The sequence below is a fragment of the Nicotiana tabacum genome, chromosome 5 (genome assembly GCF_000715075.1).
Source record: "Nicotiana tabacum cultivar K326 chromosome 5, ASM71507v2, whole genome shotgun sequence".
Classification (NCBI taxonomy): Eukaryota; Viridiplantae; Streptophyta; class Magnoliopsida; order Solanales; family Solanaceae; genus Nicotiana; species Nicotiana tabacum.
This window is the reverse complement of record NC_134084.1, coordinates 25,670,329-25,684,687: the sequence shown is the minus strand read 5'-3', so window position 1 is coordinate 25,684,687 and position 14,359 is coordinate 25,670,329. Positions and strand designations below refer to the sequence as shown.

General features: G+C 39.7%; 2 protein-coding genes across 2 annotated transcripts in view; both read right to left on the bottom strand.

Annotated features, from left to right (window-relative positions):
- Positions 1-7,001, bottom strand: part of LOC142180724 (putative F-box/LRR-repeat protein 23) — a 34,243-nt gene extending 27,242 nt beyond the window's left edge. Inside the window, exon 1 of the mRNA XM_075252788.1 lies at positions 6,898-7,001. Within this exon, the coding sequence (XP_075108889.1) occupies positions 6,898-7,001 (104 nt within the window). The remainder of the gene's footprint in view (positions 1-6,897) is intronic.
- Positions 7,002-12,169: 5,168 nt separating this feature from the next.
- On the bottom strand, positions 12,170-13,157 carry LOC107767975 (putative F-box/LRR-repeat protein 23). The gene is made up of 2 exons (XM_016587105.2): positions 12,709-13,157; positions 12,170-12,635 (listed from the first exon to the last, which is right to left on the bottom strand). Exons 1-2 carry the CDS (start codon positions 13,047-13,049, stop codon positions 12,170-12,172), a joined length of 807 nt encoding a protein of 268 aa, XP_016442591.2. The 5' UTR covers positions 13,050-13,157.
- Between the last annotated feature and the right edge of the window lie 1,202 nt (positions 13,158-14,359).

The following is a 14,359-nucleotide window of genomic DNA, read 5'->3' as shown; positions in this document are numbered from 1 at the left end:
CCAACACTTTCAAAATAAACAAAATTGAACTAAAACAATTTTAAATAATTAAATCTCTCATAAACTAGATAGAAAATCAAAACTCAATACAGAAGTTCCCAAAACGAGGGTGTCACTGAGTATATGAGCGTCTATACAACACAAGTCTAAAAATACTGTCTATGAAAAACTAAAACTAAATACATAAAGCTGAAAGATAGGGAAAGAGAGTCAAGGTCTGCGAATGCTAGGCAGCTACGTCAAAATCTCCGAACGGTCAAGCTGCTCTGATAATCAACACCCACCGTGTCCGGAAACACCTAGATTTGCACACGAAGTGAAGGGTGTAACGTGAGTATAACTAACTCAGTAAGTAACAAGACTAATTATTGGACTGAAAGTAGTGACGAGCTTCACAGTGCAGTTCAATTTTAGAAAGAACAGTGCATCGAAGTAGGCATGCTCTCAAGTTCGACAATTAAAGCCAAAAATATGTAATTCATGTCAAGTTCAATTGAAATAAGATATAGCATCTCGCAGTAACTACATGATAATGATATGTGCCAGCTGAATTACAACAGTAATGAAATCAAGTGAATATTCTCAGAGTAATAGTCACTCAGTCCTCTCATTCACTCCAATCTCACAATCGCTCATTTTTCACAGTCTTTCAATTCTCCAGTCGCTAAGGCACTCGCACTCAGTAGGTACCTGCACTCCCACTCGCTCGGCACTCGCACTCAGTAGGTACCTGTAGACTCCGGAGGGGTTCCTTCAGCCCAAGCACTATAATAACCTAATCACGGCATCAATCAATAACACATGCTGCGACGTGCAGCCCAATCCCACAAATATCCTCGCAATCAGGCCATTGACCTCACTCAGTCATCAATCTTTTTAGTCTCGCGGGCTCTCAATAATCATGATAGCGATGATATAGTGTATCAATAAAGAACAACAGAGACTAAGATATAATATGCAAGTAAAAACTGTGACTAAGTAAAAAATGGCAATTTAGCAAATAATTCAACATGTGACATGACCTCTAGGGGTCCCTATAGTACCAACTCATAGCCTAAACATGATTTCTAACATGATTTGCAGCTCAATTTCTATAACACATGGAAAATATACGGATAACAATAGATTTTTAACTATATTGTTCTCTGAAATTGACCAAGTCACAATTCTTGCGGTTCACGCCCACACACCCGTCACCTAGCATGTGTGTCACCTAAACACCAATCACATGACACGTAATTTGGGGTTTCATACCCTCAGAACACAATTTAGAACTGTTACTCACCTCAAACCGTGCAAATCCCTACTCCAATACGCCCTTGCCTCGCGAATCGGCCCCCAAATGCCTCGAATCTAGCCACAAATAGTTTGATACCATCAACACGAGCTAAAGAAATTAATTCTATAAGAAAATATTAAGTTATTAATCAAAAGTCAAAAATTCGACTCAAAAGCTGGCCCCCATACCCATATCTTAAAATACGATAAAAGTTACAAAATCTGGAAGCCCATTCAGCCACGAGTCTAACCATGCCAAATTTACCATAAATCGGACACCAAATCGACACCGAAATCCTCAATTTAAACTCTCCAAATCCCTAGCTTCCACTCCCAAAATTACACCTCAAACCACACAATCTAGGTGGGAAATCAATGAGGAAACATAATTATTGAATAAATTTAACCACAAGTGACTTACCTCAAGAAACCCCTCAGAAAACCTCTCAAAAATTGCCTTAGACCGAGTTTGCAAAGTTCAAAATGGGCAAAATCACGAACCCTTCAAATTTAATGTTCTGTCCAGGGGTCTCGCGCCTGTGCTCCACTTGATCGCATTTGCGGTCCAACTTCAGCAAATTTTCCTTCGCTTTCTGCGAACCAGGACCCCGACCCATTTCCGTACCTGCGGTACCTCGTGTGCAGATGCGCATCCGCACCTGCAAATTTACTTTCACGCCTGCACCTCCAGGCTTCCTCTCCCAATCGTGCACCTGCGACACCTCTCTGCATCTGCGACCTCGTAGGTGTGGACAAATCCTTCACACCTGCAAAAATCCCCAGATCAGACTACCCTCGCTTCTGCGCCTCTCCAACTGCACCTGCGGCATCGCACCTGTGGCCAATCCCCTCGCAGGTGCGATCACACGAGAAGGCTCTCAGCTTCAGCAATGCTCTAAGTCTCATTTTTAATCTGTTAACCATTCAAAATCAACTCAAGACCCCCGGGACCTCAACCAAATATGCCAACAAGTCCTAAAACACAATAAAAACTTAGTCAAGTCTTCAGATCAAATCAAACAACGCTAAAACCACATATCGCACCCCAATTTAAGCCTATTAAAATTAAGGAATTCCAACTTCTACAAACGATGCCGAAACCTATCAAATCACGTCCGATTGACCTCAAATTTTGCACACAAGTTACAAATGACACAGCATACCTACTCCAACTTCTGGAATCCCAATCCGAACTAGGTAACCACAAAGTCAACTCTCGGTCAAACTTCTAAATTTCCAACGCTTCAAATTTTCCAACTTTCGCCATTTCAAGCCTAATTCAACTATTGACCTCCAAATCAAAATCCGAACACACCCCGAAGTCTAAAACCACCCAACGAAGCTAACAGAACCATTAAAACTACATTCCGGATCCATTTACATAAAAGTCAATATCTGGTCAACCATTCAACTTAAGCTTCTAACCTTGAAACTAAATGTCTCAATTTATTCTGAAACCTCTCCGGACCCGAACCAACTACCCCCGACAAATCACTTAACAATAATTAAGTAAGGAATAAGTAGTAAATAGAGAAATAGGGTTACAACTCTCGAAATGACCGGCCTGTCGTTACAGAAAGTATACATAGATGATATGCTGGTCAAGTTTTTGAATGCATGTGACCACTTAAAACACCTCCAGGAGACCTTCGATATCATGAGGAAGCACAACATGAAGCTCAACCCAAAAAATTGCGCATTTAGAGTTAGTTCTGGTAAGTTCTTTGGTTTCATGGTGCCACAAAGAGAGATCGGGGTAAATCCCGATAAGATCAAAGCCATTGAGGACATCCCAGACCAGCTGACAAGTGTGAAGGAAGTCCAAAGGCTAACCAGAAGATTAGCCACTCTAAGCAAGTTCTTTTCTCGGTCTTCAAAATAATGTCATCACTTCTTCTCACTTCTGAAGAAGAACAACTTCGAATGGATTCCAGAATGTCAACAGGCCTTAAATGACCTGAAATGGTATCTATCAATCACTCTGCTACTATCAAAATTGGAGGAAGGCGAATAGTTGCTGATATATTTAGCAATTTTTGAGGTAGCGGTAAGTGTCATTCTAGTCCGGGAGGATGAAGGTACGTAATATCCTGTTTATTATGTTTAGAAAAAAATTTTGGGAGCAAAAACTCGTTATCCGCACCTCAAAAAACTAGCCTTAGATCTCGTAGTCGCCTCTCAAAAGCTTGGGCCTTATTTTTAGTATCACCCGATAACCATGGTGACAACTTTTCCCTACAGAATGTTCTTCAAAAACCTGAGTTATCAGATCAATTGGCCAAATGGGCAGTTGAAATTAGTGAATTTGATATTGATATAAGCCTAGGACTGCGATAAAGTCATAGGGTTTGGCCGACTTTGTGGCCTATTTCAGTCCCGGGCTACTGCCTTTGGTTGCAAAAGAAGCGGTGATGGTGTCGAAACCGACATCAGGAGTTTGGACCTTGTTCATAGACGGAGCTTCCAATGTTAAAGGGTTCGGGCTCGGGGTGGTCTTAATCATGACATTGGGAGAAACCCTAAGGCAGGCCATAAAAACTGTTCTTTTAACTGACAATGAAGCCAAGTATGAGGCACTGATTGCATGACTCGAGTTAGCCCGAGGACTTGATTCTGAGATCATAGAGATCAAATGTGATTCGCAACTAGTAGTAAATCAAAGTATATTGAATCTTCTACACAAAGGAGGAAAGCATGCAATAATATGTGATTAAAGTTCAAACTTTGTCACGTGGTTCATGGAGTGGTCGATCGCCCATATCCCAAGAGAAGGAAACGTAAAAGCGGATGCATTGGCCTATTTGGGTTAGTCCACGGAGATGAATGGATCAAATTCCAGTACTATCATCCAACTTATGCATTATGTACTGGATGTGGACGGTTATTGCGAAGTAAATACAACCAACCCAGTTTGGGACTAGAGAAATGAGTTCATTGACTACCTTTAACATGGCAAATTGCCTGAAGACCCGAAGGCATCCCGGGCACTTCGCACCAAAGCAGCTCGCTACAGCCTTTGGGGGTGGCGCAGTTATATAAAAGGTCGTTACAAGGGCCGTTGGCCCGATGTTTAGGAGCCCCAGAGGCAGAATACATAATGCAAGAGATTCATGAAGGAATTTGCGGGAATCATTCCGGTGCAGATTCATTGGTGCTAAAATTAGTTGGAGCATGATACTATTGGTCCCGGATAGAACAAGACGTGAAGGCATTCGCTCAGAAATGCGACAAATGTCAATGCCATGCACCGTTGGTGCACAAACTAGCATAACTCCTGCATTTGGTATTGTCCCCATGGCCCTTCATGTAAATGGGGTTGGATATAGTTGGGCCGCTGCCACCGGGTCCTGGGAAGGTAAGGATTTTTAAAATTTTAATTGATTACTTCACCAAATGGGTAGAGGTAGGTCCTACCAAAAGATCAGTGAGTGCGAAGTGGTCGATTTCTGGTGGGAAAACATAATTGCCATTTCGGAATACCGAAGTAGATTGCCTGCAACAACAGACCACAGTTCAAAGGCTCAAATATCACATAGTTTTTTGAAGACCTGAAAATTAAAAGAATCACATCTTCACCATACCATCCGAGCGTAAATGGGCAGGCAGAGTCAACCAATAAGGTGATTATTCAAAACATCAAAAAGAGGTTGGAACTATCCAAAGGCAAGTGTCCCGAAGAGTTACCGGGAGTGTTATGGGCATACTAGATAACAACCAAGTCGAGCACGGGGGAGACACATTTTTCTCTCGTATACGACACAGAAACTCTAATCCTGACAGAAGTAGGAGAACCGACCTTACGGTACTTCCGGGCAGAAGAAGAAGCAAATATGAGACATTGATGGTCAAGTTGGAGCTGCTTGACGAATGCAGAGACTTGGCGCATATAAGAATGGTGGCTCAGAAATAAATGATGGAAATATACTATAACTAGAGGGTCAATATATGCTATTTTAAAGTGGGAGACTTGGTTTTGAGCAAAGTGACTCAGAATACCTAGGAGCTCAATGCATGATATCCGAGTTTGACGTAGGAAGACCCCTATCGAGTTTCAACTGTCATCGGGAAAGGATCATACGAACTAAAGAATCAAGATGGAGTCAAATTGCAATGCAACTGGAATGTGACTCACCTCAAAAGGTATTACTGTTGATGGATCCTGCTTATACTGAAAGTATGTGCTGCACTCTTTTTCCCTTCGACCAGTTTTTGTTCCAATTGGATTTTTCTGGCAAGGATTTTAACGAGGCACCAACAGAAAGCATACTACAAAATGAGCATCGTCAACAAAGTTAAGACCTTTAAATGACAAGCCAATGAAACAACAAGCCATTAGGGGATGGTTAGATAATATTTGGCTCGTTGGCAAAGTTCCTAATGGAAAACGAAGCTTGCCATCGAACCAAAGATTATCCAACAGTTCAAAAGTATTTTTCCTCAAAAGAGAAAGACTTCCAGTGTTCTAATTCACATTCGAACACTGGGGGGAATAGTGTGAGAATACGACAACTTGATTGCCATAAAAACCGGGTCTGCGAGACTCGGTAACAATATTGTCTCATTGGGACCGAGGACTGCACAGTTAGCCCCGTAGAAACAAGTTGTAAAACTTAGCCACATGTATTGGCAATTTATTTCTTTCAGCAAATGAATGCTTATGTACTTTTGAAGATAAAAAGAATAAAATAAAGTCCTTTTGTTTTTATCTTGTTTCTTGTCCACACGATGAATTGATTTTATCATTTAAAAGTTATCTAAAAACTTCAAATGCTAGTGCCGAAATGAACAGGAGACGTCCTCTTTAAGAGTACCATAAATATAAGAGGGCCATCTCTTATGAAACCCTCATAGTAATAGGGTTGGCTCCGAAAGAATTTATGCCTGGAACCCAAAAGCTATTGGAAAACACACACCCGAAACCTTACTTAATTCGATGCAAAAGGAATGAACTTTGCGCAATACTTAGACAAAAGGTACTTTCTATTTATCAAACATGCCAAGTGGCATGAATACAAAGGTACAAAAGAAATAAACAAAAGAAAAAAAAGAAAAAGGCTAAACTTCATCGCCACAAGAACTCGGGGAAAGAGAGGCATCTATGACCCCAGAATAAGTAGGCGGATCTGCCGTCGGCGCAGGATCTTGGCCTTTATCATCACTCTCTTCAATATCATCCTCGATTCTCGAAAACTCAGAACTTGGACTAGAAGAGTTAGTTGCATCGAGCTGAGCCGGAAGGCATTCTCGAGTAGTTAACTCCAACATTAGGGCCTTGGCAATCTCATTGTTGATATCAATAACGCTCGTTTTGGCCTATTCCAAGGTTTTCCTCCTCATATGGTACATAGAATATTTTTTTCAATAATGAGGGAATCCCCTTAGCGCTGAAGTTTTGCTTTAAGCCTATCAACCTCGGTCAGAAGGCCATCCCACTCGAATAATATGGCACTAAGGCTAAGATAGAGATCACGGATTGTGGTTATGTGAACCTTATTTTGATCCATGATCTTCTTATACCTATCTTCCATCCGGGCCTGATTCTCCTAGGCGACAACAACCTCTTCAACTTTTGAGTTCAAAGATGCCTCAAAATTATTTGCTCATTTGATGGAGGCACACTTGCGCTCGGTAGAATCAAGAGCAACATCTTGAGATTTAGCCCACTTAACCTTTGCATCCTGAAATTGTGCATGGAGCTGAGTGGCTTCTTGGCTGTGAGCCATCACACCTTGCTCACTCTGTTTTAGTGGGCCTCAAGCTCGGCCACTTCAGCAACCTTTGCCTCTAATACCAACAGCTGATCCCGCTCGGACATAAGTCTTTCTTTGTCAAGGATCAATATCTGAAGGTCCTCTTAAGTAAGAAAGTTGGCCTGTAAAACAAATATCAAAGTTAGAAACCCTGTTGTAATAGATGAATAGAAACAAGCAGTAAAAAGAATAAGTACAATACCATATTGGGAATGATATTATTTAACATAGACTCACCTGAAAGAGAATGTATTTTTCTTCTTATCTTTCTCTGAAGCCAGTGTCTTCAGGTAATTGGCGAGCTCCACCGGCCTGGACAACAAGTGGAACTCTTTTGAGACCGAGAGAGATATGCTCTTCCTTCCTTGGGGATTTGCAGAAGGGGTGAATAGTTATGCCCCAAATTCACATGGCCAGGGCACTAGGGAGGAGGGATATCCTCCTCTTGGGCGTGTACAGCCGGTGGGGGAGATGTAATAGTTGTTGGTGATGAAATCACAGTTGGTGTAGAGGGAGATGAAGCTGATGAAATTGTAGGTTGAGAAGCAGTTGCGGCAGAGGTAGTGTTGTTTGTTGGTTGCTCACCAACCAAAAGCAAAAAAGGCCCGATATCCAACCTCATTGGACCAGAAGCAGCAACTGGGACTGAAAAGGGAGAATCAGCATTCTTCACTAAGTCCAGTTCTCCAGAGCGCTCGAACTTCGCCCTCAGTTGGGGTTCTAAGCTCTCCAGATGGAGCACTCTGTTGAGCTGATGAATATCGTTGTCTCCTTTGAAGGGAAGCCTCTTTATCACTGGCTTCCCTATCATCGTCAATAACCACACTAGATGTGGTTAGCTCGGACATGACTTTCTTCACTTTCTTGTTTTTACCCCCGACCGAGGAAGAATACCGCCTTTTTAGTTCCTTATTCTCTAGTCGGGGACTCCGACAGGATGTACCTACACCGGAAGCATATTCCAGGGCACCTGTCTGGGTGAAAGCCTCCTATAACAACCTTGCATCCTCTATAGAATCGACCAAAACATCCTCCTCAGGGCAGGAAATAGAACCCCGCGGGAGACCTGAATTAGACAAAAAGGTATGATTAGCAGGTTTTCTTATATACAAAGATGGAATGAAGGAAAAGTCAGTTTATCTTGGTTCTTGGCCCTCTACCCGTATTTGGGGACCAACTCCTTCCACCGACGGGTCTCTGACATAGTGATATCCAAAATCTTCTAAACTCATCGGTCTAGACCTTCAATCCTTGGTGATGTCCACCGAGTAGCTGAAATAACAAAGCAAAAAGGGTTAACAATGACATGGGACAATCTCTTTTGGAGAAAGAGGCAGATTTTGAACTTATATGAATGATTCCAGGATTCGAGGAAAGATGGAATTGTGGCCGGGGTGATATCTCTGGTAGCAATGACGACAAACCGCTCCATCCATCCACGGTCATTGTCATCATCTATGCTAGTAAAAAAAGCATGGTGGCCATGCTTGCTAAAGTTTATCACTCCCTCACGGAAGATTTTGGGGGAGTAGAGGTTCATCAAGGCACAACCGTTGTAGACAAGCCATCGTTCGCCACACCAAAGGGCCCACCTGAGCCAAACATACCTGGTACCGGTAGCATAACTTTAAAATTACGGGGTCAAGTCCCCCGCTCAAATAAAACGGACTCAAAATGAAGGATACATGTAAACATACATAAAACCCTTCTTAGTGAAGATCACCCGCTCCACCAGGTCAAGAGCAATAATATTTAGGGCATGACAGTCATGATATTCCTTCACAGTAGGGATACTGGAAGGGTGAATTCAAGAAAGGTATTTACCAACAACCCAAGTTCGAGGGTTTGAAGTAGGGAATTTCTCTTCGAGACTTTTGGCAGTGTTCAGGTGTTTAGGTATGATGATGCACACAATGGGAAGATCGACATCAACATCAACCTCTTTATCTTTGCTCCTCTTTGGGCCCCCACCGAAGAGAAGACCAGAGTTCTTGAAAAACTTAGAAGAAGCCATAATGATAAGGAGATGATAAAGTTTTTTGAACAAGAACAAAGAGAGATAAAAGAAGAAGGGAGTTAAGTGTAAATAAGTTAAGAACACTTATGAAGTTGTTAGAAGTGAAAGAAGAAGAATGAGGTGTATAAGTAAAGATATAGGCGGCTAAAACCATGGCCATAATTATCTCGAGAACCGACAAAAAAATTGCTAAATCGTGGAGTAACACGTGTTCAGGGTATTGAATGTGAGGAGACGTGCATTTTATTAAACGTTGGAAACTTTTCAGAAGGGTTCAGAAAACTTTTCACCAAGAAAGGAATCTTCACCAACTTCTCAATGATAAAAAGATGTGCCAGTAGAAAGCAGGGGGACTATCTGTATAGGGTAAAATTAGTTTATATTAAATGCTCGAATGATTACAAACACGTGGAATCGGAGGCGGACGGAATGTGAAGCGAGTGGGAACTAAGACCGAGGACAACGACTTCGGTTGGTATCGGGTAGATCCCGAAGGGAACGCAGTCAACGAAGGCAAACACATGTTTGTCATCAGATGGAATTTAATAAGGAATATTTCCTAGTAATAAATATGCGACTGTTGTAGGAGATTTTTGACATTCATAGCCTGTCGTTACGCATTCATCAATGGCCCCCATTATTGTCATTTAAGAGGGGTTTGATTCTAGGATCGTGTTCCCTAGGTATAGCTATAAAAAGGGATTTGAACAACCATTGTAACACACAAAATCTCTGGCAAAACCTATGCTACATTTTACTATCAAGCTGAATAATATAACTTTATTTTTTGTCTAATATTGCTCTTGTCGCTGTTTTCGGAAGCCTTACTTCCGGAACCAGGCTTGCTATTTCTTTGGATTTCAATGCTAAGTCTTACTTTTTATTTAATTTATTTATCAAGGTGGGATCAAATCAATTCGCTTGTCTACAAATCACGTAACAAATTCAACTATACCGTTTTACGGGTAAACAACAAGTCCCTCTTTAGTTTTAGATCCTAGAAACTACCATCTCTATGTTGGGCAATAGATGAATTTGGATGGCTGGCAATTCTGAGTATAATTGGAAAAGCTTTCTTCAACGTGTGAACTCCTGTCCATTTTTCTAGCCAAATCCTCATATAATTCCCCTCCCCTGATACAAAAGAAGTGTCGCTAAGGAACTCTTCCCATAACTTGTTGATGGTTTTCCAGTCTAGTTCCAAGTGGTGTAGGAAGTTGTTTCAGCTATTCTTCCTATAAAAATTTCTCGAAAAAAGACATATTTTTATACAACGCCGCAATGACAGTGAAAACTAAAAACTCATATTACAGAAGCCAGAAATTACCTTTATGCATTGCTACATAGGCAAGCAACTTGTTTGTGGAGTAGAAAACCATGCTGAAGATAACTAGGTCACCTTGGCTGCGACCAACTGCGTGGCAACACATTTCTTTGAAGTCATAACTCACGTTACAGTCGATGAAGTCACGGAAGTTCGATATGTCAGCGACTCCAGGTAGTGCACACTTTATGTGCAGTCAGCGGTATCTCTTTGGCCAAGCTGCAAAAATCAGCTTATTTTGAGAAGTGCTTTTTTTGAAAAGTACTTTTCTCAGAAGTACTTTTGGTGAGAAGCAGTTTGTGTTTGGCTAATTAGTTTGAAAAGCACTTCTGAGCAGCAATTAGTGTTTGGTCAAGCTTTAAAAACTGCTTCTAAGTATATTTTTCTCAAAAGTGCTTCTAAAAAAAGTGCTTTTGGAGAGAAGCTATTTTTTTTGCTTCTCCAAAACTGCTTTTGCTTCTCCTCAAAAGCATTTTTTTTCCTTCCAAAAGCTTGGTCAAACACAAAAAAGCATTTTTCGCCAAAAAGAAGCTTGGCCAAACAAGCTATATATGTTTGCCCATATTTCTTCCGTGTATTTAGTTAAATAATTAACGGCAAAGGGTCAAATATATCCCTATACTATGAGAAAAATATTTAAATATACCCTTACTTTTGATCCAAATACACTCTTCCCGTAATACTATTTATTCAAATATACTTCTCTTCCGTTAAATTTGTCCAAGGTCGACATCCAATCCGACGTGGCATTGACATTTGATAAGGTAGATGTCACATGACATGTCACCTCAATGCCCCTAACCTATTGTACCCCTCCCTTTTTGTTTTTTTCACAATTTAATTTTCTTTTTGTGATGACCCAAGGGGTCATCTTGTGTTTTAGAATCCGAATCCGGGTTCCGAGGCCTTGAAAACCTTATTTTTTCCTCCTCGATTTGCGTGCGCAGTCCGGGCGCGTTTCCGAAAAGCTTTTATGTGAAATTTAAGAAAAATATGAAATTTTGCCTTTAAAATTGATTAAAGTTGACTTTGGTCAACGTTTTGGGTAAACGGATCCGGACCCGTGTTCCGATGATTTTGAATCATATTAACACGCAACTAACATAAATGTGGTGGAATTTTTGGAATCTCTTCACTCTTAATTTAAGGTTGTAAATTATCAAATGGTGGCGGTAATAATAGAAATGGTAGTGGAGTGGAAGGAAATTTTTGTGGTGAAAAATGAAATAGAAGGGAGGGGTAAAATGGGTTAGGAGCACTGAGGTGGAATTTCATGTGGCATCTACTTCATCAAATGTCAGTGACACGTAGGATTGAATGTCTAGCTTGGACAAACTTAACGAAAGAAGGCTATATTTCAATAATATTACGACAGGGATATATTTGGACTGAAAGTATAACAAGGGATATATTTAAACTTTTTTGTCATAGTACATGAGTGTACTTGGTCCTTTGCCGAAAAATTAATCGTTACATTATATTTTTCAAACTCCTGTATAGTAGACTAGATGTCGTGGAGAGGACTCCTTGTACATTAATAGAAGCAGTTATATTGTGTACAAGTTTGAGTGAGACTCGGGTCACTTGAGAAATCTCTAGCCCCTTTGAATTTCTAGTCATATAAATATACTAAAAATAAAACTAATAAATATAATCTTGATAAAATTCTAGTGGCAAGAAGAGCTTCACAATCCAATAACCAGAAAACCCTTGTATCTTTTTCAAAAACCAAAGTGATCATCACATATTCATACCAGATATGTTATACTTGTCGACTGAAACCCCTCCCCCAGGATCAAATCATAATTCAAAACCTTCCATGGAATTATGAGGGAGCTTCACATCCTTAATATGTCGAGAACTTTTGCTACTCAAGACTTTGTCGAGTCTAACATTAAAGCATCCCCGCATGTCAAGTGATACAAGATTAGGACAACCATCAAGAATAGCTTGAAGGCCTTCATTTGTCATATAATTTCTAATGAGCTGAAGGCGGCGCAGGGCAGGCAAGCTTTGAGCAATAGCTAGAGCCTCTTCATTTATTTCATCACTGGATTTCGTAATACTGGAGATCTTCTTCAATTCTAACGACTTAAACCATGACCAAGAGCGTTCAAGAGCTTCAAAAGCTTTAGCTGTGATAGTAGCGTCTATCAGACTTAGCTCTTCCAATGATGGCAACTTTTGAACTACTTTAATGAAGCCTTCGCGTTGTAGTTTTGAGTAGCAGTACCACGTAATACTAAGTTTTTTAAGTTTTCTTGATCTGGTGATCAAAAGAAAAAAAATGAATAAATGGAAAGCAAGTGGAAGCATACATTAAGGAAGCTAGAAATTACCTCTCTGCTACGTAAAAAAGCAACTCTTTCGTGGCGAAGAATGACAATCTAATGTCAACTACTTCACCTTGGCTTCGAACAATGGCATGGCGACACATTTCCTCTAAGTGGTAAGGCTGGATATAAGGGCCATCATAATTCCACATGTCAATGACTCGCCACATGGACGGGTTCTTGCACACGCGCCTCCATGTAGTGCACACTTTCTGTGCAGTCAACAGTATCTCCACCGCACCTAGCCTGTGTAATATGTTTGCCCATATACCTTTCGGCAGTTCCAACCACGGTGGAATTTGCAACGTTGACATAATTTCACCGTCTCCTTTTCCCTTTGTATTCATTTTTTTTTCCTAGGAGAATTGGGAAAAGTATGAGCTTTTGGTTTTCACGAGTATCGCATACTAATTAGTACAAATATTTTAAAATATTAGAATAAATAATGAGTTAGACGAATTTTGAAGGGGGAAAATGCAAGCTCAAATTGATGAATTATAAACCCACTCAATCGATAATTATTGTTGTTGCAAAGTACAATCTTATTGAAATTGCTAGAAAGTAAAGAATCACTCATAAATTAAAGAAGAATTAATTAGGAGAATGAAAAAATTCTTATAACGGTAAAGAAAAATTGTTGTAGTAGCAAAAAACTTATGGGAGAAAATAGAAGAGAACATATATTTTACATGAATAGGAATTATAAATTAAAAAAAAATATTCCATGCATGGAGTACCTTTTTTGGTACACTCATACTCATTGTGTTTTCTTTGTTTGACTGCTAACTCACTCTTCGTTCTAATGCTAAATTGTCAAGCAGTTGCCAATGGCATAAAAGGAGCTTTTGTTCTAATTTTCAATTCTTACTTTTATTCTTTTGAAATCAACTATTTATATCATTATATTATAGAAAAATAATATTAATACACCGTGAGAATGATTGCAAGCACAACCATCTCGAATTAGCAAAGCTCAAATAAAATGTAACAACAAAAGAAATAAGTATACCTAACTTGAGAGGCGTAAAAGTCGAGATGGAACATGATGAATTGTTGAATTTAGTTCGTTGTCCACTCATGATTTATACAAATAAATAAAGTATGAGAGAAGCCCGACATACAAGAATATGCACTAATAAATGTTGAAAATTGAAAAGGAAATACATTTCAATGGCAATTATGAGTATAAAAGAATGCAATGCTGGAAGTCCAATTTCATTTATTGGGGCCATGTTGTGAACGACTCCCACGTTTCTATTTCTGCTGATTTTTTTTTTATTTGCATTAAATTTTTTCTTTTGTTATCTTTGAAAAATGTATATGTACATTTTCGCACAACAAAGGTAAAATAGCCGTTCAAAATTTTTATGGTTATTTTGATATTTTAACTTGCAATTTAAATAAGTTTACCTAATTTGAGAGGTCTAAATGAGTGGTATATATCGAAATGGAATCAGATGAATTGTTGAATTTAGTTCATTGTTCATTCATGATTTAAAAGGAAGCACATTTCCAAGGTTATTTTCAATAGGCAATGCGAGATGAAAGCAATTATGAGTGAAAAAAGACGCATTGCATGAAGTCCAAGAGTTATTTTCCATTTACTATGGCCATCTAAACGGCTCCCACATTTCTATTTATTTGTTAAGAAACTAAG